Here is a 24,706-nt window from a genome sequence, read left to right on the forward strand (position 1 = left end):
GAAGGCAGTATTTGAGAGATCTACCCCAGGGTGGACTAGAACTACCAAATGTTTTGACATTTAGTGGAGAGGATAAAGAAGTGCAGAAAGCAAAAGGACTAATTGAAGACATCAATGCTATAACTGTTGTGAAATGTCATCCTGGTAGTTACATTACAAAGTTGTACATTGCTGAAAAGGAGTCTAAGAACAAGAAACAGAGGATGAGCAATGGTCAAGATTCCGACCCAGACTTCAATCATGAAGGAGGTAGCAGCAGTAAAGATGTTGACATGAGGTGTGGTGGTAGAAGATGCAGAATTGATGGCTACTGATGAATTAGAATGGATTTGTGTTTTCAACATTTCCCTAAAAGAATCAGACCACGAAGCAATCTGTAATGGTTGCAGGCTCACTGACATGCATATTAACGCTGCGCAAAAAATTTTTTTTGGAATCAGTTTCCTTTATTTGTTGGGTTTGATTCAACTCTGAGACAGCGACATATTGTGAAATGGGTTAATAATTACATCCAAATATTTTTCTATCGTGGCTGTCATTGGATTACTGCAAGTACAGTAGGATGGAGATAACATATTTGATTCACTGTTCGATGATGTTGATGATACACTGAAGAGAGGTATATCAGAAATATTTTCTGATAACAGGTTAAGTTTCAAGATAGCAGCAGTGCCTCTACAATCTGGTGGAAATGATCACACCACGGCACTGGCATTTACCCAAGATCCTTTACATGCTATGTGCTTCAAGCAGGATAAAATGCATGCACACCTGATTGATTGTTTGCAGGGCAAGTATTTTGTTGACTTTCCATAATTATGATGTAACTGTTATAACTATCTAATCAAAAACAGCCAAGCTGTAAAAAAAGGAGTGCGGCCCTTGAAAAGGCTATGGTGAAAAAAGATGTGAAATCCAAGGTGGCGGCCAAGAAATGGCTGTGATGGTAGGTTAATGGTAAAAATTTTAATAACGACAATTCAGGTGAATTTGGTGCCGCTTGGTCAATTGGCACAAAATTCACCTGAATTGTCATTATTAAAATTTTTACCATTAACCTACCATCACAGCCATTTCTTGGCCGCCACCTTGGATTTCACATCTTTTTTCACCATAGCCTTTTCAAGGGCCGCACTCCTTTTTTTACAGCTTGGCTGTTTTTGATTAGATTTCACTTCTTTTTGTATTTGTATACCCCAAAGCCGGCCTATGACCAGCTTTGGGGCTTTTTAACCTATATAATTTTCTTTACCACAGGAAATAGAAAAAGATGAAGCAGATTTTATAAATACTTTAACTCATTCTGATTTTATCAGTAAATGTACAAATTATATATATAATGCAAGTATCAAGAGTTCATTATATTATGAACTCTTGCATATATTTATTACATGTCAATTAATCCCCACAGGATAATTTGCAGCTGATCTCTCTACTGGGTGACTTGAAATGTAGCTGAACTCTCTACAGGGTGATCTGCTTGTACGTAGATGAACTCTTTACAGGATTCTCTCTACAGGGTGACTTGTTTCTAGCTGGTCTCTCTACAGGGAGATTTGTTTGTAGCTGAATTCTCTACAGGGTGATTTGTTTGCAGCTGAACTCTCTACATGGTGGTTGCTTTGTAGCTGAACTCTCTAAAAGGTGACTTCTTATAGCTGAACTCTCTACAGGGTGATCTTTTCATAGCTGAACTCTCTACAGGATGATTTGTTTGCAGCTGAACTCTCTACATGATGATTTCTTTGTAGCTGAGCTCTCTACTGGTGATTTGTTTGTAGCTGAACTCTCTACAAGGTGATACTTCTAGGTGATCTCTCTACAGGATGACTTGTTTCTAACTAAACTCTCAACAGGGTGATCCGTTCATAGCTGAACTTTCTACTGGGTGATTTGTTTGCAGCTGAACTCTCTACATGGTGGTGTCTTTGTAGCTGAACTCTCTACAAGGTAACTTCTTCTAGCTGAACTCTCTACAGGGTGACTTGTTTCTAGCTGATCTCTCTACAGGGTGATCTGTTCATAGCTGAACTTTCTACAGGGTGATTTGTTTGCAGCTGAACTCTCTGCATGGTAGTTTCTTTGTATCTGAACTCTCTACAAGGTAACTTCTTCTAGCTGATATTTTTACAGGGCATATTTGTTTGTAGCTGAGTTCTCTACAGGGTGATTTGTTTGCCGCTGAACTCTCTACATGGGAGTTTCATTGTAGCTGAACTCTCTACAATGTGACTTCTTCTAGCTGAACTCTCTACAGGGTGACTTGTTTCTAGCTGATCTCTCTACAGGGGGACTTGTTTCTAGCTGAACTCTCTACAGGTGATTTGTTTTCAGCTGAACTCTCTACATGATGGTTTCTTTGTAGCTGAACTCTCTACAAGGTAACTTCTTCTAGCTGATCTTTCTACAGGGTGATTTGTTTGTAGCTGGATTCTCTACAGGGTGATTTATTTGCAGCTGAACACTCTACAAGGTGACTTCTTCTAGCTGAACTCTCTACAGAGTGATTGATTTTTTTTGCAGCTGAACTCTCTACATGGTGGTTGCTTTGTAGCTGAACTCTCTAAAAGGTGACTTCTTCTAGCTGAACTCTCTACAGGGTGATCTTTTCATAGCTGAATTCTCTACAGGATGATTTGTTTGCAGCTGAACTCTCTACATGATGATTTCTTTGTAGCTGAACTCTCTACAGGGTGATTTCTTTGTAGCTGAACTCTCTACAAGGTAACTTCTTCTAGCTAATCTTTCTACAGGCGATTTGTTTGTAGCTGAGTTCTCTACAGGGTGTTTGTTTGCAGCTGAACTCTCTACATGGTAGTTTCTTTGTAGCTGAACTCTCTACAGGGTGACTTGTTTCTAGCAGATCTCTCTACAGGGTGACTTGTTTCTAGCTGAACTCTCTACAGGTGATTTGTTTGCAGCTGAACTCTCTACAAGGTAACTTCTTCTAGCTGATCTTTCTACAGGGTGATTTGTTTGTAGCTGAATTCTCTACAAGGTGATTTATTTACAGCTGAACTCTCTACAAGGTGATTTCTTCTAGCTGAACTCTCTACAGAGTGATTGATTTTTTTGCAGCTGAACTCTCTACATGGTGGTTTCTTTGTAACTGAACTCTCTACAGGGTGATTTGTTTGTAGCTGAACTCTCTACAGGGTGATCTGTTCGTAGCTGAACTCCCTACAAGGTAACTTCTTCTAGCTGATCTCTCTACAGGGCATATTTGTTTGTAGCTGAGTTCTCTACAGGGTGTTTGTTTGCAGCTGAACTCTCTACATGGTAGTTTCTTTGTAGCTGAGCTCTCTCCGATGTGACTTCTTCTAGCTGAACTCTCTACAGGGTGACTTGTTTCTAGCTGATCTCTCTACAGGGTGACTTGTTTCTAGCTGAACTCTCTACAGATAATTTGTTTGCAGCTGAACTCTCTACATGGTGGTTTCTTTGTAGCTGAACTCTCTACAAGGTAACTTCTTCTAGCTGATCTTTCTCCAGGGTGATTTGTTTGTAGCTGAATTCTCTACAAGGTGATTTATTTGCAGCTGAACTCTCTACAAGGTGACTTCTTCTAGCTGAACTCTATACAAAGTGATTGATTTTTTTGCAGCTGAACTCTCTACATGGTGATTTGTTTGTAGCTGAACTCTCTACAGGGTGATCTGTTCGTAGCTGAACTCCCTACAAGGCAACTCTTCTAGCTGATCTTTCTACAGGGAATATTTGTTTGTAGCTGAGTTCTCTACAGGGTGATTTGTTTGCAGCTGAACTCTCTACATGGTAGTTTCTTTGTAGCTGAACTCTCTACAATGTGACTTCTTCTAGCTGATCTCTCTACAAGATGACTTGTTTCTAACTGAACTCTCTACAGTGTGATTTGTTTGTAGCTGAACTCTCTACAGGGTGATTTGTTTGTAGCTGAACTCTCTACAGGGTGATCTGTTCATAGCTGAACTCCCTACAAATTAACTTCTTCTAGCTGATCTCTCTACAAGATGACTTGTTTCTAACTGAACTCTCTACAGTGTGATCTGTTCATAGCAGAACTTTCTACTGGGTGATTTGTTTGCAGCTGAACTCTTTGCATGATTGTTTCTTTGTAACTGAACTCTCTACAAGGTAACTTCTTCTAGCTGATCTCTCTACAGGGCAATTTGTTTGAGCTGAACTCTCTACATGATGGTTTCTTTGTAGCTGAACTCTCTATTAGGTACCTTCTTCTGGCTGATCTGACTGCAGGGTGACTTGTTTGTAGCTGAATTCCCTACAGAATAACTTGCAATGTAATATAATTGAGTAAATTATAACTGCAGCTGAATGCTTTATTAGGGTGACTGTTCTATTAGAGTATCTCGATCTTGCATTTGTTACATGTAGTTATCTTTCGAATCATAACTCAGTGGTTTGTAATCCGATTCTTCTGTACTACTGCAAGGACTTTCTATGATGAGTATTCCAGCTACATACTGATTTTCAGCTCATTGCTCTAAGCGGTTTGCCTGGTAGACACGAAAACTAATAGTTTTTTTATTCATAAAAATCGATCCAGTAATTTTGACACAGGACGGGTTTTGTGTCATATCTCCATGGTCTTTATCCCGATTCCTTTCAAACCACAAAACGGCACTCCTACGATGGTTGTTCCATCTACATATCAATTTTCAACTGATTCTTCAAAGGAGTTTACCCTGTAGGCGTGACAGACCTTCGACCTTATTTTACGCAAATAATCGGTCATAACTCCGTGAATGTTCATCGCATTCCTACCAAAGTTGGTACAGAGATCCGCCTTAATGAGCCCTTTAAGTGTGCCAAATTTCAGCCCGATCCAAGCATGCATTCGTGTTTTATGGCGGATTTTGCGAAGTGTGCGAAATGAAGAAGTAGAAGAAGAAAACGAAGAAATTAAAACGAAATTTTGTTCGCTCGTATCTCGGAAATGGCTGGAGCGATTTTCTTCAAATTTGGTGTGTAGACTCCCCTAGCTGGCCGGCACGTCTGTAGCAAATTTGGTTCCAATCGGATAAGGGATCACAGAGCTACATAGGTGTGAAAATTGCGTTTTCTTTCTTCCTGTTAATATACTCACGGGTGGCACGCGGCTTCTTGGGCCGCACGACACACTACCGTGTGTCTTGATTATCCAAAAGTTGTAACTAATAGCTAACCATATCTAGCAATATCATTTATAGCCACATCGAGACATCTGTATTAGTTACATGCATACTTATTTGTTTACTTTTTGCAACATTATATATTACTGGTGCACATACTGCATCAAAAGAAAGAATGATGCCACACTTAATGTTTTTGTCTAAAACAATGATCAATTACAGAAAAGTGAAGTAGCCGTTATGCTTCATTTTCAGTTATATTTGGCCGATTACAATGCTTCATTTTCAGTTATATTTGGCCGATTACACAGCATTAAAAACAAAGAATGTTATGAGAAATGCCTCTGCAATCAATCCAATCACTATTGAAAATACGGGCAATTCCATTACAAATGTATAAACACCTTGTGCTGTTAGTAAAAAAAAAATGGGACACAAAGGTAAGTCCATGATGTGTACATTGTACATACTGCAGTATGCTGATATGCACCTGTTGGGCTGAAGTGACATCTAACAGTGAAAAAGTCAAGCCTGTAGCCTTAGCTTACGCTCTGAAGGAATCAGACGGGTGGGTGGGCAGGTTTCTGTTTAATTTTTTTTTTTTGAGAAGTGCAAACCTTCATGATCCCTACCTAGTATACTACTACTACCTCAACTTATTGTATGTATGTTGCAGACAACAAGATGCTTGCAGTGGTTGGATTACTATTACTAGCAAAGTGTACCTTGCAACAAAACTTTAGTAAGTAGAGTGTGTGTATTAGAGATGCAACAATATATCGATGTATCGTGTATAGTATCATTTTAAGACAATATCGCTGTATCGATACAAAGTCAAACCGTATCGATATATCGCGTATCGTGATATATCAACATATTGTGGCTTGTTAACATGGCTGACAATCAAATTATTGTACATTGTGGTTAAACTGAATAATACATAATGCTTCTCAAAGAAAAATTAGCTCACTTGTTTCTCTTTAAAAAACAAAGAAAACAACAACATAGACTATTACTTAGGCTCCACTTGTATCACACAGTATATCGCTGTATCGTGATACATCAGAGGCAATATACTGATACATCTGCACACTGTATCATTGCAACTCTAGTGTGTATACAGTGCACTCCTGAAAATGTGCTTTTACTGCATGCATATGTCACTCTCTAGAGTTCGTATCGATACAAATACATGAAATTAACATCCTGACTGCCTGGCAGACTCCTGTAAGCGTTTGAGCGTAAATCAGATGCCTACAGAATCAATGCCTGCAGGATCAAGTCTGCCGAGGTCCAGTCATGGATTTTTTCTCCTTTCTTCAACTTTTCAAACAAATTTAATGTAACATCTTTAACCAGGCTATAGGACCAGGTGTCCTACATATCTTCAGCACCTGTGCTGTAAAGTCTTAATAAACTATGTAGCTGAAAATGAAATCATGTGCACATGTTTGAGTGATAATCAACTGCATGATTGTTTATTGCAGCACTCAGTCAACCAGCTACTGGTCCCAGTATAACATGTCAAGGAAGTGATGTAACTCTACAATGTGTGATATTACGTAATGGAGTAGCAGTGGATCTAATTTGGTGGAGAAATGGAACATTTGTTAATTCTAATATTCTTACTAATCATCAGAATGTGTTCAACCCTACTTACAATGCTAATACTGATCTTGTGATCACTAATGTTGGACTGGAGGATGATAACACTGAGTATAACTGTACTACTGCTACTAATGACATCACTAGTTCCATAGTGTTAAACGTGACAGGTCAGTAAATTAAACTTGTTTATAAGTAATTTGTCAAATTCCGTAGCTACACTACACTGTAGGTATTTGCCAATCACGTCAGGCTGAAAAAGGATTTTCTGTACTCTCTGCATTGAGTATCATGCCAGCATTCAGGCACAGTTTTCGTTCTGTTAATTTAATGTAATCCAAAACAGCCAAAGCTGTAAAAAAAGGTGCACCCCCCCTTTAAAAAAAAAGACATGGTGAAAAAAAGATGTGAAATCCAAGTTGACAGCCAAGAAATGTCTATGATAGTGCTGAGTGGTATGACAGTATTTTAACTAAACTGCGGTGCAAAATAATAAAACCGTCCCATCTGTCAATACCGCCAACACTGCTGCAACAGGCACAGCTAACACCACAACAATAATGATTAGCATCTGCTTTAACATGGGAGTGATACCACCCAAGTGACAAAGAACAATGCATCCAGGTGACAACCAACAATGCATCTAGTCTCGTGCCCAGCTGGGCTCGCGCTAATGCGCAAACACCGTCTGGTGACAATGCTCGAGTTTCTTGGGCCCGGAAGTGCAATCCAGCCAAAATATTGGCTGGCCAATCAGAATCGATGAGTTGCACAATCGCATGAATGTATTGGAAGTAGACGAAAAAGCAGACTATTTAAAGCCTTTCATTAGAAGGTTTTGATCTAGTTCGTTCAAGAGGTTTGTTGTCACGTTGTGTTTTTCGATCTCACCTTATAAGACCGAAGAATCGTGACTCAACATTTAACTGAAAATGAAACGCTACCCTATACTAATATTGGTACAAGAAGAGATCACATCTGGTAAATGCCCTATTCTAAGTTTTATTTTATTCCTAGCCAGTTTTTCACTGTTTTTTAAACGATTATGCAACTCCTCGATTCTGATTGGCCAGCCAATATTTTGGCTGGATCGCACTTCCGGGCCCAAGAAACTCGAGCATTGTCACCAGACGGTGTTTGCGCATTAGCGCGAGCCCGGCTGGGCACGAGACTACAATGCATCCAGGTGACAATGAACATCGGAAAAAACAAGTTTAAGCAGCTGTCATACAATAGCACTAAACATGGCGTTCCAAATGTAAACCCCATTTAGTGCACACTGTAAATTTTTTTTCTACCGTATTTATCTAATTACAGCATGGCATGAAACATGACAAGCGAAACCTTAGATGTTGAAACGGATCAGGCTGAGACTGAGAGTTTAACGGAAAGCCAGCCCTCATCATCAGGTACTGATACTATTGATGGTACTAGTGTACAGTTAATTTCTAAGCGGAATACTACCTCTAAAGTATGGGACTATTTCGGATTTGTTCCAGGCAACCCAACTAACTTTGACACTCCTACCAGTAAGTTATGCTTTAAGAAAGTAACAGCAAAGTGGTCTAATACGAGTAATTTAACCAGTCATTTATGAATGCATCACCCTGTACAGTTCAGTGAACTGCAAACACTGTCAGGTCCGGCGAAGCAATCAAAATCTAGAGAATCCAAGTCTGCAGCGGCTGGTACACCAACTATCACTGGTTGTTTTGAGAAAGACAGAAAGTACGGAAAGGGTTCAAGGGAACACCAATCTCTTACTGATGCTGTAACTCGCTGCATTGTAACTGATATGTTGCCAATGCTCAAGATCGTAAAACATTGCATTTGGTTCCTAGTTGGCAAGATAGGTTCCTACAGTCTGTTGTTGCAGCTATCAAACCTTTTCAAAAGATAACTGATTTGCTATCCGGTGAAAAGAGGGTTACTTGCTCAGCAATAAAACCAATGATACAGTTAATCCAAGAGACAATGGTGAACTACCAAGATGATGACACTGCCTTAACCTGTGAAATTAAAGATCGCATCAACAGTGATCTAGAGCATTGTTATGCTGGTACAGAAGTCAGCATGCTCTTGGATAAATGTTCTTTCCTTGATCCAAGATTTAAGGACAAGTACAAATTAACTGATGAGCCAGTACAAGTTTTACTACAAGAAGCATCCATGTTGGAGTCTGAATCTGCTGACAGGGTTGTGTCCAACTCTCAAACAGGGCAGAATGAAACAGAAAGTAGCGAGCCCCTCACTAAGAAAAGAAAAGGAAAATTCAGCTCAATATTTGGTAAGACTGCTACTTTTACTACTAACTCGCACTCACTTACTGTATCAGAAAGAATTCAACGCGAAGCTGAGATGTATTTGCAATATCCCATCTTAGATGTTGATGAATCACCACTACAATGGTGGAGCTTAGAAGCAAGCCGCATGCCACTACTATCTTCTGCAGCCCACAAGTATTTATCTGTGTGTGCTACAAGTGTGCCATCTGAAAGAGTATTTAGTATTGGTGGCAATGTAGTACGAAGTAAGCGAAATTCCATCAAGCCACACAAAGTGAACCAATTAATCTTTCTTGCCAGCAGCTTAAGCAAACACATATCAGACACTTAATTCTGTTCACTCTGTGGTGTTGGTATTATTTTATTCATTTATACCACTTTCTTTTGATGTAAACATACAGTACACAGTTACTTATACATGTTGTTTAAATTAATTGTCTTTACCGCCTAATACCGTGAAACCGCCATATATTAAGTCAATATCGTACCGCCTATTAAAATCCAATGCCGCTCAGCACTAGTCTATGATAGTAGGTAAATGGCAAAAATTTTATAACAACAATTCTGGTAAATTTGTAATGCCTCCAAGTTTCACTAGCACTCAGCAACAAATTCACCTGAAATGTTATTAAATTTTTTGCTATTTTCCTACATACCATCATAGTCATTTCTTGACCGCAAACTTGGGATTTCACATCTTTTTTTTTCACCATGACTTTTTGGGGGCCGCACCTTTTTTTACAGCTTGGCTGTTGTGGATTAGATAGCACTTCTTTTTGTATTCGTGTACTCCAAATCAGACCATAGGCCTGTTTTGGGGCTTCTTTTTTTAACCGTCTTTTTCTTTACTACAGGAAAGAGATGGCATGTACATCGGTTGTGGATTTTAAGCATACATTTTTATAATTGTACAAATTTTTATGTAAATGAATTTTTCTCAACAAGCCAACAGTATAATATAACTAACCAACTTGTTACAATTTTGGACAGTTAATCCTCGTTACAAATTACATACTATATGTAACTAGTTATAATATATATTACTATATTTACTTTAATCTACTACGTAACTTAGTTACAATAGTAGCTACAGGTGAGTTGTTTGTAGCTGAATTCTCTACTAGGTGACTAGCTTATAGGTGAACTTTCTATAGGTTGTAGCTGAACTCTTCACAGGGTGATTGGTTTGCAGTTGAAATCTCTATGGGATTATTAGCTTGTAGCTGAACTCTCTACAGGTAACTTGTTTGTGGTTGAATTTAGTGTTGCACCGATATGCATTTTTTCACATTTACCGATACCGATAATTTGCCTATTCCTGTAACCGATATGCCGATATTTACCAATATTCTTCTATTCTTCAGAACAGGGGAGGAGGAGCAGAAAATCACCTTAAGTTTATGTGTATAAACTGCCTTTGTAGTGATATATATAATCAATGTAATTAATTGCGTGGGCGACCTACTTTTACAATGTTTTCTACACTTTTGCCACTAACCCTTTTCATGGAAAAGGAAGCCAAGAAGTAAGCCAGCTTATCAAACAGTGTTTTTAGTGGGACTCCAGACCCTTTGTGAAGAGCAATCAACTAATTGCATGGGCGGCCGATAAATATACATAGCCTACTACAGCCTTACAAGCATACTTGTACAAACACACAAGCCAAAACAGTTCCAGCAAACTGCTTACTACTACATTCACCACCTTCTTTACTTACACCTGTTCATTGCCGTCATTAACGATTCATGTGGGTTTCGGTTAATCGGCAAATTATTTCCGCTTCGTAGCCGATACCGATACTTGTAAAATTAACTAATATCGGCTGTTACCGATACTTCAACCGATTATCGGTGCAACACTAGTTGAAATCTCTACTGGGTGACTCCTTACTTGTAGCTGAACTTTCCACAGGATGATTGGTTTGTAGCTGAACTCACTACAGAGTGGCTTTTTTGTAGATGAATTCTCTACAATGGGACTTTTTGTAGCCAAACTCTCTACTGGGTGACTTGTTTGTAGCTGAACTCTCTATAGAGGGTGATTTGCTTGTATCTCTCTACAGGATGATTGTTTGTAGCTGAACTCCGTAAGCTGAATTCTCTACAAGATGTGCTAAACTCTCTACAGGGTGGCCTATTTGTAGCGGAACTCTAGCAGTATGGCTTTTTATAATTTTCTCTGGGTAATTTTTTGTAGCTGAACTGTCTTCAGGGTGACCGGTTTGTAATTAAACTGTACTGGTGACTTGTGTCTAGTTGATCTCTCTACGGGGCGATTTGTTTGTAGCTGAACGCTCTCTAATAGTTATTATATCTCTTACCAGATAACTTTTTTGTAGCTGAACTCTCTACTGGGTTACTTATATTATGTAGTTGAACTTTGAGAGTGTGACTTGTTTGTAGCTGAACTCTTGCATCCATGCAGTTTTAATTATCTACAGTGTATTTTGCTGGTAGCTATAAATATCACTTTTTCCTGTGCTTTTTTCTTCAATAACAGAAACGGCATCAAATGGATGAAAACCATAATTATTGTAATATATTGTAATAATAAAACACAATGAACTATTTAAATTATGTAAGTAATCAAACAGTACGGTAGTACTGTTTAAGTAGGTAGTACTGTTTAAGTAGGGATTCTCCCGAAAATGACACGTGCCGCCTAAAATGTTGCTTTAAAAATCATCCTAGAGACACAAAATCACCTTACGAAATAATATTGGTCCATCTAACATGAAATACAGCATTAAAAACAAGAAAACACATACTGTTGACCGGATATAGAATTTTTTTTAAATCTCAAAACTTGAATTTCATCTCACTCAATCACTCGCTCACTCACTCACTCACTGACCACAGTTGCAAGCCTAAAGCCCAAATGAAGCAGCACACGGTCACTTTTTTATGCCACAACAACAAACTCACTGGTGGGATGTGCCTTTTGGGGTTCTGACGAGTGTACGCCCTGTGCGCCTTGTCTTTCCTTTTATCTTCAATCGAGTCGGTTGTCTTCTTCTTCAAGCATCAAAACTATACCGAGGTGTTAATTTTCCGTATCAACACTTTTCTGTAGATACCACAAAATTATTTCAGAAAGTGCTTATGCTGCTGAAAGAGCGGGGCGCTTATAGTTTCAAGTGTTGCATGTAAAATGTTAAAGCTGCTGAGTTGTTACTTCGACTTTTACCAATGCCTGGACCGCAATCGATCAAGAGATTTATTACTTAATAGACAGACTGATACTTGACGGCTTGTTCCTCTGAACACACTGACTCAGCCACTCAGTGCTGGACAGCGAGATCAGCGAGTGATAGGATAGTACTCGAGTAGAAATTGTACTGCTTCATCCTGTTAGTCGAGACTAAACTCCAGACAACTGAAAGGGCCTGTTCATTCAAACAACTTCTGGCCAGGGTGAATAGAACATGGACCATCGTACTGAGACAGGTCATAGATCAAACATAAGCTATGCACACTACTACGGGCCTATGTGCTTCCAATTTTGGCACAGTACGTACTTTAATAATCTGTACAGAAACTTAATAGCTAGCTCACAAGTTATACTGTAACTAGCTGTGCTACAACAAAAAACTAAACAAACTAGTATTTTTTTTAAATTGTTAATTTTAAAATGAAGGAGGGATTTATGCAATAAAAAGTAGTGAAACAAGAGGTGAATGATGGTATTACAGCATAGCTCGGAGGGAAGTCCCTACTTTGGAATTGAACAAAACTGTAGTTAATGTTCCAAAGTAAGGACTTTCCCATCGATTTATGCTGTAATACTATCATTCACCTCTTGTTTCACTACTTTATATTGCATAGATCCCTACTTCATTTTTAAATTAACAATTTAAAAAAAAAACATCTGCATACTAACTGATGTTCTATTAGGGTGACTGTATTATTAGAGTATCTCGACCACACACTTGCTACGCGTTAGTGTTCTGCGATACAGTGCATTTTGTGTATCGTGTATCACCATCAATATACTGTTCAATACGATACTGTATCACGATACTATAATGAAGTGGTCATGGCTAGTTATGACTGGCGTACTAGCTAATAGTTGTAACAATATCCAATTTATCTGTACCTTAAAGAACCAACACTGATTCTACATTCATTGTGTATACAATTTCTTTATTCAGTGAATGCTGCTAAACTACAGTAATAATTATACTGATCATGATGTGACAAATAGGCTGAAATAGCTAGTGTGTTCCTGGTATGATTTTTAGTATGGAAAACAGAGTTGCTGTTAAAAGTACATCTCTACCTGGATACCTGCCTCTATTACACCACCCAGACAATTAGCTACCACAAACATTTTATTTTAATACATGCTCCCACAAAGGCTTGTCCGGATTTCTCCGCATTTTGGTGAATTGTCAAGATGGCTAGTATATACAGCAGATGTTTACTGCTAGTTCTTTATACTCAAAGTGTAACAGCTACTGTTTTTAGAAGACCTGGGTAAGAATATTTTAGCCATAACACAGTAACAGCAGCACTTATAAATGCGTATTTGTATGGCTTCTTGTAACGTTGCATTTTATAACACAGGTAGGCATTCTGTTCGAGTATTTAGATCACTGTTGCAGTAATAGAGCAATCACTACCTGTTCTACTAGAAAACTTTGATATATCGATATTTCCTAAGTACAGTATCATATCGTGATACTTATTTGCTGTATCGATATATTGCCGTATCGATATGTATTGCAGATCCCTACTACACGTAGTTGGATTTCACATTATACCTCAGTGACTTTAACTCTGATTCTTCTATACTATTGCAAGGACATTCTATGATGATTATTCCATCTACATACTGGTTTTCAGCTCACTCTTCTCAGTGGTTTGCCTGGTAGGGGAGAAAAGTAATAGTTTTTTATTCATGAAACTCAATCACATAATTGTGACACAGGTTGGGTTCACTAGTTTGTTGGGGATATGGAAGAAGGCCTAAGTTGACAGTTGGGATCATCACTTGGGTTGATGAGATAGATAACAACAGTCCTCCAGCTTGTGCATTGCTGAATGTTGGGATAGAAGGATCAGCCAGTAGTATTAGATCAATCTAAAAGGAAGGGGGGTTCAACATTAAATGCATATAGTGATGTTGAAGATCTGAGTTGAGGGTTTACCTGAGCCTGAGGTGAGCTTAGCATAAAATGAGCAAAATCAGGTTAACATAAAATGATCATGTGTCAAAAAATAGGCAGATAAGCGTAGTATGAATGACCTTCACATTAAATGAGCGAATAAGAATAAGCTTAGCGTTTATATGGGCAAGTGGACTTAGCATAACATGACAAGTGAGGGTTGCATAGCTAATTGAATGTAGACTACTGGGCTGTTGTTTCTGCCACTTGCATGACTACTAATAGTGAGGTAGCTTAGCAAAATTATGTTTACGGGGTGGATAAAAGTGCCATTTTTGGTACACTGCTTCTTTAGAGTGTACTGATCAATATTAGAAGGGGTGCCCACGAAAACTAATTAGGGATGGCGGGAAAACAAAATGGCCGACACGATAGTAAGAAATAATCGTTTTAGTATGTTTTCTATGCATACTACCTAAAGCACATGCTAAAACATGAATTCTAGCAATAGTCAACCTTGGCCTCTTTTCTTTTTTATCATTATTAATTTTTATATTATTTAAGCAGTAATAATAAATATTTGCCATTTTATTGGCCTAAGATGCCTATATATATTGAATAAATGCAATTGTAATTACTGTATACCAAAGAGATTATAAAAATGTTGTATCATCAGTTATTACAAAGTGTTGAACAAGCAATCCCAGCTTTAGCACATGTACAATTTGTATTTCCTTTACAGCAGCACCTGATAAGTTCATGACATGCTTTCGAAACTTCGGGCATACTCATCCAAACTGGCATCCATGTGCCCGATGTCTTAGTCCAAGAAAAATCCTCAGGTGAAGGAACAGCTTGCTGTGTACTTGTACTAGTAGTCCACACCCCTGCTTGATGCATGACATGTTGCAGTAAAGCATCTTGATCGATTTTTTTACAGAACAATTCTTCCTTAACAGAAATAAGTGGGCTAGTTCTGTCATACAGAACAACAATGAATCTTTCAATGGATGCAAAATGAATAGAGTCAACATGCACATTCTCAAAAGGATTTAGGGAAAGCTTTTACCAACACCAAACGCAATCCATATGTCTGCCAATGGCAGAATAGCACACAATTCATAAAACACACCTGCTAGGATAACTATGACATCTGTATCCATAGTCCCGACTCTGTATCTCAATAGTCTGCGTACCATGTTGTAATGCATGCTGGACATGCACTACAATCCTAGTATCGACTTCCTCATGATTACAGTTTGACATACTATTATTTGTAAAACAGATTGTCCAGATGTGACGTAAACTATTTTGCTACGTGGAAATGTAAACTTAGAAATTTGGTCTGTTAGGAAAGTTTTGTTCTTTGAATCACAAAGGAAATCCATCCACTTTCCAGGACGTTTTGCTTGACCCGATACTTTTCTCCGTAACCCTTTACCTCTCTTTTCTCAAGTTGACTCTTTCAAGCTGTCTGGATGGTATGTGTCCCATACAACATCTATTCTTTTTTTGTTCTGCAGTTGCATTGAAAGATAAGGAATAAAGATGTTTTCTGCATAGTCATTAAAAGTAACAGCCTCTGTAATTGGGAGAAAATGAGCAACTGCATGCAGCACCATCCAAAACTCGACAATCGTAAAACTGTGTAATTGGTGGAATACATTTCAGCAACTCAGACTTGGTGCTGGGTAAGTGAAGCTTTCCATAGTCAGACAATGAAGGTGGAAAAGACTGTATCTCATGGGAAAAGAATTCTTTTAAATCACCATCACGGCTTTGCATAGAAATATATAGTTGACCAAAAAGTGCTACATTGTTTTGCAGCATCTTAACCTATTTACCCTGTTTTGATATTATTTTATACTGAAAATAAACATAGAATTCTTCTTTATTGGATCATGGGTTGATATACTACATTCTTCCAGTACATTTTTTACGAACAGAATTCCTGATATTGCTTTGTACCTGTGTCTTCAAGTGTGCACAGTGTGCCGTGCACTACCAAATCATCCATTCAATTGCGACTGTCAAGAGTAACAAGTTCAGCAAAATCATCTAAAAAGGGGTTTCCCATATTCGTAATTGCCGAATGTAGGCTGCAAACTTGCTTGTGAAACAGCTTCTGAGTTGCAAATCCATTTTCATGGTTCTGCAAATATTTAGGGTCATCTGATTCACTAAATGGGAGGTATTCAGCTTCAAACTGACTTTGTAACCTAGCTAATTCAGGTCCTTACAGAATCCAGTGTTTCAATGTAATAGGGCTTTCTGTTAGGCCAATAAAACCACTGGAACCCTTCACACTGGCATTCTCCTGCTCATGAGCTTGATCAATGGGGATTGCAGAAAACAATTTGTTAGTCTTTGACAGTACCCAATGCGCTTGCTTTTCAAACTCCTCTTTGATTGACTCTGGGAAACACTTCGTATCTCTAATGTGAACTGGCATCGGATGGCTGCAGGTTCGAGGCTGCCCAGGTTCAGTCATGGATTATTTTCTCCTTTCTGCACCTTTTCAACACAACTTATAACATCTTTAAACAGGCTGTAGGACCAGGTGTCCTACAGACCTTCAGCACTTGTGCTGTAAAGCCTTAATAAATAAATAAATAAATAAAAATCCACCGCGCATAGTTCACATGGTCTATTGCAAAAAACAGTGGATTAAGCTTCTCCGAACTTCCAAAATAAAGCATTCTTGTTAGCCTAGAGCCATGCACTGTACTTTAAATGACAGGATTTGTGCCAAAAAGCATGGTGGCTGATTAAATCTTCAACATGCAAGTCTTTCCCAAAACAAATAGCTATTGGTTGGATGTGCATCGATGCTGCGAAATCCTTTCACATTTGTGAAAAAAGATGAATAACATTCTTCACTGCCACCTCCAAGACTGTCTAATGGGGATTTTAAAGGCTCAGATTTGTCCTGCTGACAAATAATGCATTTGTTCCAATTTATATGTCCATATTTTAAAAGCAGCAGTCTGAAATATACTAGCTATAGCTTAATACTGATTTACAAACCTTAATTAAGTCCCTTTTCCAATACGATTCATTCATGAAACCTTGTCAAAACTGTTTACACAATTGACCACATGGTCATGCATGGTCTTTTAATGCCACCCAAACTAACTAGTGATTGTTTGTGCAACATTAAAAGTGAAAACTGAAGAAGCTTATTATTAAAATCGAAAACAATGGTCTCACTGGGTTATAAAGTTTTAATAAATGGAGGGTGTGGCTAATAGTGATGGGCGTGGCTAATAGTGATGGGCGTGGCTTTTACATTAGCATAGGAACAGATATAACAGCATATGCAGGTAGCTGCACCTCAAAAAATTTAGTTGATGAGTAGTAATACACCCTGTATTGCATGGAATTTTTATAACATCTAATTAAGTACTTAACGACAGCTGGAAAACCACAAAATAAATTTTTGGTCTGGGCACCCCTTCTGAAATTAGTTAATATTTTCCAAGGAAGCCTCAGAAAAAAATTGGCACTTTTATCCGCTTCGTAAACATTATCTCAAAAATTGATGCTAAGCTACCCTACTATAACAATCTTCACAGCTATTAGACAGGTGTTTACAATGTTTGAGGTTTTGTCATGGTGTTCACACTTGTCAGGGGCAGTTTATGGTTAGGTAGATGGGTGGGCTAGGATGGTAGTAATTGAGCAGGTTTGGCGTGGATGAACTAAGCACTAAAGTAGCAAACAAGTTTAGCATCAGTGAGCAAGTCAGCATTGCCAAACTTGGTATGGAATGGGTAAATAAACATAGGATGTTGGGCAGAAGAGTTAGCTGGCTGTGTCACCTTGGTGCTAGTAGGAATGTAAAGGGGATGGATAAAATCCAGAATGGACCAGACCGGACCAAAGGTCATTTCTTCAACTAAGCCAATTCACACAATAAACTACAATGTACACTCCTCACCTTGTAGCAATTCTACTGAGGACACAATCAATGGCTTAGACAGCAACAGCGAGGCTTAATAGAATGCACATGAAACTATATTCACTCTAAAAACATCACAACTAAGCTAAACTACTCTCCAACTACACGATTGCTACAAAATTATAATACTGTAGTCAACCACTATACACGAGTAATTTATTAGAATCGAATTGTATAAGGTGAAAAAGTAAGTCTGAACTTATTAACTTATTTTTTGACGTCGGGTTAAAATGTTAAGGACTTACTCTTCAATTCCTTAGCTTCGTCATCTGTAGCCATACATTTTAAAGTAAGTTCGAAGTTATCTTTAACTTCTGTCACAACTTGATTCTAATAAATTCGGGCAGTTACTCGTGTATGGTGGCTGACTACAGTATTGTAGCAATTGTTTAGTGAAATGTATTGGAAAGCAATTTACAGTAGCTTAGTTGGGCTGTTTTTAGAATGAATATAGTTTCATGTGCATCCTATTAAGCCTCACTGTTGCTGTCTGAGTCATTACAATTGTGTCCTTGGCAGAGTTGCTACAAGGTCAGGAGTGTACGTTGTAGTTTATTGAGTGAATTAGCTTACAAGAATTGACTGGTCTGTTCCCTTTTATCCATCCCCAAATGTAAATGTACAATACCAGTAAATCATGATGTGAGTAAGCAAACTTTATCATCTACACCCAACCCAGCAAGGTTTTGCTCGATCAACATACAATGTGCTTGTAACCATTAACATTTATATGATAACAGGGCACTAAACAGCTACTCTATACTCACCTACATTTCTACCAGAAGTTAGCAGAGGTAACGTGACAATCTGCTGTTCACTGGTGTTTGATGGGGACTGAACTTGGGCTGTCACAAGTTGTCTTATCCAGAACCCTAAGTTGGTGACAGATGAAATGTCCATTTGATAGGGATGCTTCACCTGAATCAACAACTTCACCGTGTGCTGTACTATGTACAAATGTATCGGTATTAAGGTGGCAGTCAAATAGGCACCCATGATTGTAATCAATTTTTTAGAAATGCTGTATCTCCCCCCAACAGAGTTCAAAGGAAGGCATGGAAGAAAAGTATCTTTTTCAGTGCTATATTGTAAGATAGCTTCATAATATCAAGTTTATAAACAAACGCAAATGATAATCATCCTTCCTTTTGTAACTAGTCATTCTTAACAGTGTTCGTGTTCCTACATATGCACTACAGATTACACAAAACTGACACTAAGCTCTGAAAAAGCATCTCTACTATTGAACATAGCTCTACTGCTGAACACCTAACCGCAGTGTAATGGTTATGCAAGGAAATATTCCTTAACCTGTCCATGATTAGTATTGTACATTTTGGCCTGTTACAATGAGTTGTTGCAGAAAAACGTGCCCAGCAAGTGTAGTGGTAGAAGACTTGCTGAATTGCACAAGTGGGGCATGTTCTACAGGGTTTTGCAATTGAATTTGGCGACGTTGCAATTGAATTCGTCCCGTTTGCAATTGAATTTGTCGGTTTTGCAACTGAATTCGTCCCGTTTGCAATTGAATTCGTCCCGTTTGCAATTGAATTCATCGGTTTTGCAATAGAATTTGTCGCTTTTGCAGTTAAATTCATCGGTAACAAGAATGGCAGCTGGAGCAAACACGAAAACATGATGTAGCAGCTGCTACAAGAACTTGTTCAAGTACAACAGTGGTAAACAACTCTTTATAAGGCAATGATTCTTCCTCTACAGCCTATCCAGCAACATTCCAAACTCCACTATGCCATTCGTGATGGGCGATGGGTGTGGTCACGAGCAAGCTAATTAATTTGTCAGACAGCTATCAGCTTTGCATACTACCAGCTCCAATTACTCAAGTGTAACTCTCCATGGCATAAATAATTCGTCTCTTAATGAACGGTTGGTTTCTTGGAGCCATTTTGTTTATGACGAATTGTAATGCAAACGCGACGAATTCTATTGCAAAACCGACGAATTCAATTGCAAAACTGACGAATTCAATTGCAAACAGGACGAATTCTATTGCAAAACCGACGAATTCAATTGCAAACGGGACAAATTCAATCGCAAAGGCGACGAATTCAATTGCAAAAACCTGTAACACAGTATTCTGTGAGGGTTTCTATCCTACAAGAGCTTGTACTGGGAGATTATTACAATGTATTCTCTACACGTGAAATACCCCTAACAAGGATAACAACACCATCATGACTGCGTTAGCATAAGGCCTTGTGCTTTTTTCATGCATACAAAAGTTATAAGGTTTCTAATAGCAGGGTGTCCATTATCATAGCACCGTCGAAAACAGGATTATCTTATTGAGTTAAATTTAGTGATCGTGCCAATGCCCAATCAAGACTGCTGGAAACTAGAATTACCCGGCCTTTATGTGTACTTGCCTTACCTAATGACATTTATATATTCATAGGTCCACCATCCATTGCAATTGTGAGTTATAGTACCAGTGTATGTTCAGTAACATTGGAATGGTCAAGTAGCAGAAATGAAATATGTGGTCCCATCAGTTATCGTGTGCTGATAGTTACCAATGATGAGATTGTGAAAAACATCAGTACTAACAACCCTGAGGCTTTGATGGTCAACCTTGTTCCAAACACTGACTACACATTTGAAATAGTTGCAATGGACACTACAGGAGAAGGAGTGAGTATGAATGGTACATTTAGTACAGACATGTCAGTAGGTGAGTATTGTCTCTACTATACATGTCTATATTACATCATGTTGTGTTACTAAGGTGAATCTGTTACCCTAACATGGCAATGTAATGACAACAACACTTGCTACATCATTGCTAACTGGACAACTGTATGTTGAAGTGATTTGTATAATATGTTTGTATGTATTGTTCACTTTCAATTTTGTTGTAGACTAATGAACATTGCTCTCCAATTGTACAATTGGGATTAGAAGGCCATAATAGTTTCAGAAGTTCTATCATTGACGACAACATGCCCACTACTACTACATACACTGCCATGCTGAGTGTACATCAAATGATCACTAGTGCCATAGTAACAGCTATATATGATGGTGGAGTAACTAGGAACAGTGAACCAACCATTCCCATTGGTATGCAAATTGCGTGTGTGTGTAGCACTGTACATGAGTGGGTACATGCATGCAAGGAAAATATCACACATGCAATACACACATGACGGATGTTACTGAGCTACTACATACAAAGGTTGTAGTGCTGTACGCCAGTGTTCAAATTAACCCAGTGAAGAAACCTTTTAACTGGTTATTGCCCACCTACTTAGTAAACCATAAATTAACCCTGCTGACAAGTGTTAACATCATAACATAACCTCAAAATCATGTGCAAATATGTAATTGAAATAGCTGCTATTGTAAGACAGGATGTAGTCTGCCCAGCAAACACCGTCTGGTGACAATGCTCGAGTTTATTGGGCCTGGAAGTACGATCCAGCCAAAATATTGGCTGGCTAATCAGAATTGACGAGTTGCATAATTGCATGAATGTATTGGAAGTAGACGAAAAAGCAGACTAAATTCCATTTTATCAGACGTTACTCACCTAGGTTGTTCAAGATGTTTGTTGTCAAGTTGTTTTCCGATCTCACCTTATGAATCGTGACTCAATGTTTCACCAGAAATGAACCGCTTCCTCTACTAATACAATGAATGAAGAGATGGCATCTAGTAAACGCCCTATTCTGAGTTATACTTTATTCCTTGCCGGTTTTTTTGCTGTTTTTAAACGATTATGCAACTCCTCGATTCTGATTGGCCATCGCACTTCTGAAACCCGAGCATTGTCACCAGACGGTGTTTGCGCATTAGCGCGAGCCTGGTCACTTTGGTACCACCCTAACCTTCCAGCAGGCTTGTTGAGTACATATTGTGTCTGCCAATATACACATACACCAGTTATTGCCAATTATTGGTTGGCAATTAACTGGTGACAAAAAAAATTGTAGGTGTACAGCACTAATAAGTTGTAACAACAGTGTTTAGGGAAATAGATTATGAGCACTCAATAAAATATAATGGTGTATTTAAGATTATCAACAGGTGGAATCCATATAATAAAAAGCAGATGAACAATGGTATTGCAGCATAACCATGTGTGAAATTCCCTACATTGGCATTCTATTAATAAAATTTGTTCAGTGTATGTTCAGCTACGCAGTGTTGGGAGTAACGCATTACTTATGTAACGCGTTACGTAATATTACTTTTGTGGTAACAAAGTAATATAACGAAATACGCTATGAAAACAGGTAATATAACGCAAAATACTTTACTTACAAATGTAACGCGTTACCTAAGTAATATAATTACTGTAACGAGTCTAATATGACGTAATATTATTACTAAAAGTAACGAAGTTACTAATCTCGTTAGTAATCCTCTGAGTAATGCCTAACCACAACGAAGTAATGAAGCCTACTGAATGAAGCTTATTCACTAGCTTCTTACTTATAACCAAGATTTGCACATTGTCCAACAACGCAATCATGTCACGTGATAAGTTGGTAGTTTCACACGTGACAGTTTAAGGCTGTGGACACAAAGTAATATAATATGTAATATTATTACAGTTACTTTATTTTATGGGTAATATGTAACTGTAACTAAATAGTTCTGTTGCAAGTAATATGTAACTAGTTACTTTTACAAAGTAACTTGCCCAACGCTGCAGCTACATTACATTTTACCTTGTAGAGAGTTCAGCCAAGCTGCAAGTCACCTTGTATAGTGATGTGCAGGGCTACTTACTGTAATAAGTCATGTTTTAAATATAAGTATACCTACAAAATATCATACAGTACAATAGTACTGTATGGTAGGGACAATGAAGGTATGGACGTGGCCAGTACTAAAATATCACCCAAAAACGTGCCACAATTTCCTCTCACAACATGACAGTATTGGTTGCGTGGTAAAGTCAAGCCCAAAAATGCCTTCAGATCGACCTGAAACATTACTGTCAAGTTGCTACAGAATTTAAAAAAATTTATTCAACAGAATTTTCTACTTCCTGCCTGCCTGCCTGCCTGCCTGCCTGCCTGCCTGCCTGCCTGCCTGCCTGCCTGCCTGCCTGCCTGCCTGCCTGCCTGCCTGCCTGCCTGCCTGCCTGCCTGCCTGCCTGCCTGCCTGCCTGCCTGCCTGCCTGCCTGCCTGCCTGCCTGCCTGCCTGCCTGCCTGCCTGCCTGCCTGCCTGCCTGCCTGCCTGCCTGCCTGCCTGGTTGCTTTTGACGTCTTCAGTCAAGCGTAGCAGAAAACTGGCTACAGCTGTAATTCTTTCTCAGAAATGCTTGAATTCACTTAAGAAACCATTAGTGTAATGATAGGCATACAATACGTGTCTTACTTTTATCCTTTTATACCATAGGCATCAGTCTAACGCTGTGTGGTTTCCATCTCTGGGTGTCACATGTTATATAATGTCATTGCACCAACATATTGGAATATACGTGTCAGCTCATGGGTCATTTGGGCGTAATCAATGATAAGCCAGTACAGTGAAGTGAGCTGTTCTCCATTGTAGACGAACCACCAGCCGGAAATCGGGTATCTATGTATGTGTATGCACGAAGTACTTTAACTAAGGTGAGGAACCTTGCGATGATATTGTTTAGCAATTTGTATGTACTGTTAAATACCAGAGTTTAGCTAACCAGAAAAGTTTCACGGAATGTTTTTAGACACTGTGACCAACACTCACCGTTTCTGATTGTGGTAGCTGTGCTATGGTCATGAGTTTACAAAAAAGTTCACAAACATGTAAAAGAAAAATTAGGAATTTTAAACTAGAGTAGGGACAATTGTAGTACCGCAATAAAGTACTGTAACAAGCTGGAATGGAGTATTGTGCAATGTATAAAATACTGTAAAACAATAAGAAGTAAATATCCCTACTGTGCATTTTGATTGTAGAGTCTCCATAGCACAGTAAGGATATTAATTTCTTATTGTTTTATAGTATCTATACATTGCATACTATTCCGATCCAGTTTGTTTCAGTACCTTTATCACGGTACTACAATTGTCCCTACTCTAGTTTAAAATTCCTAATTTTTCTTGTACTTGTATATTAGAGTTGTAATGATACAGTGTGTAGACATATCGATATATTGCCTCTGGTGTATCACAATACAGCAATATATTGCATGATACAAAGTGGAGTCTAAGCAATGGTCTATGTTTTTTTTTAATGTTTGTTTTTTTAAGAGAAATAAGTGGTCTAATTTTCCTTTGAGAAGCATTACATACTATTCAGTTTAACCACAATGTACAGTAATTTTATTTTCAGCCATGATAACAAGCCACGATATGCCGATATATCACAATACACAATATATTGATATGGTGTGACTTTGTATTGATATTGTCTTAAAATGATATGATACAAGATATATCGATATATTGTTTCATCTCTATTGTATATATTCACTCTTCCTCATTCCTGTGGTAAAGAAAAAAACAGTGGAGTAAAAAGAAAACCATCCATAGACTGGTTTTGGGGCTTGCCATAACAAAAAAGGAAGTTTCACTATAACAATTATCATAAAATTGTTAATTATCAATATATCGATAAAGTACTGTAACAAGCTGGAATGGAGTATTGTGCAATATATAAATACTGTAAAACAATAAGAAG

General features: G+C 38.3%; 1 protein-coding gene across 1 annotated transcript in view; it reads left to right on the top strand.

Moving 5' to 3' along the window:
- Window positions 1–24,706, top strand: part of LOC136264644 (uncharacterized) — a 70,762-nt gene that overhangs the window by 17,555 nt on the left and 28,501 nt on the right. Inside the window, exons 2-6 of the mRNA XM_066059422.1 lie at window positions 5,785–5,850; window positions 6,596–6,883; window positions 20,483–20,758; window positions 20,813–20,883; window positions 20,946–21,147. Of these exons, the coding sequence (XP_065915494.1) occupies window positions 5,785–5,850; window positions 6,596–6,883; window positions 20,483–20,758; window positions 20,813–20,883; window positions 20,946–21,147 (903 nt within the window). The remainder of the gene's footprint in view (window positions 1–5,784; window positions 5,851–6,595; window positions 6,884–20,482; window positions 20,759–20,812; window positions 20,884–20,945; window positions 21,148–24,706) is intronic.

The sequence above is a fragment of the Dysidea avara genome, chromosome 1 (assembly GCF_963678975.1).
Source record: "Dysidea avara chromosome 1, odDysAvar1.4, whole genome shotgun sequence".
NCBI classification, from domain to species: Eukaryota; Metazoa; Porifera; class Demospongiae; order Dictyoceratida; family Dysideidae; genus Dysidea; species Dysidea avara.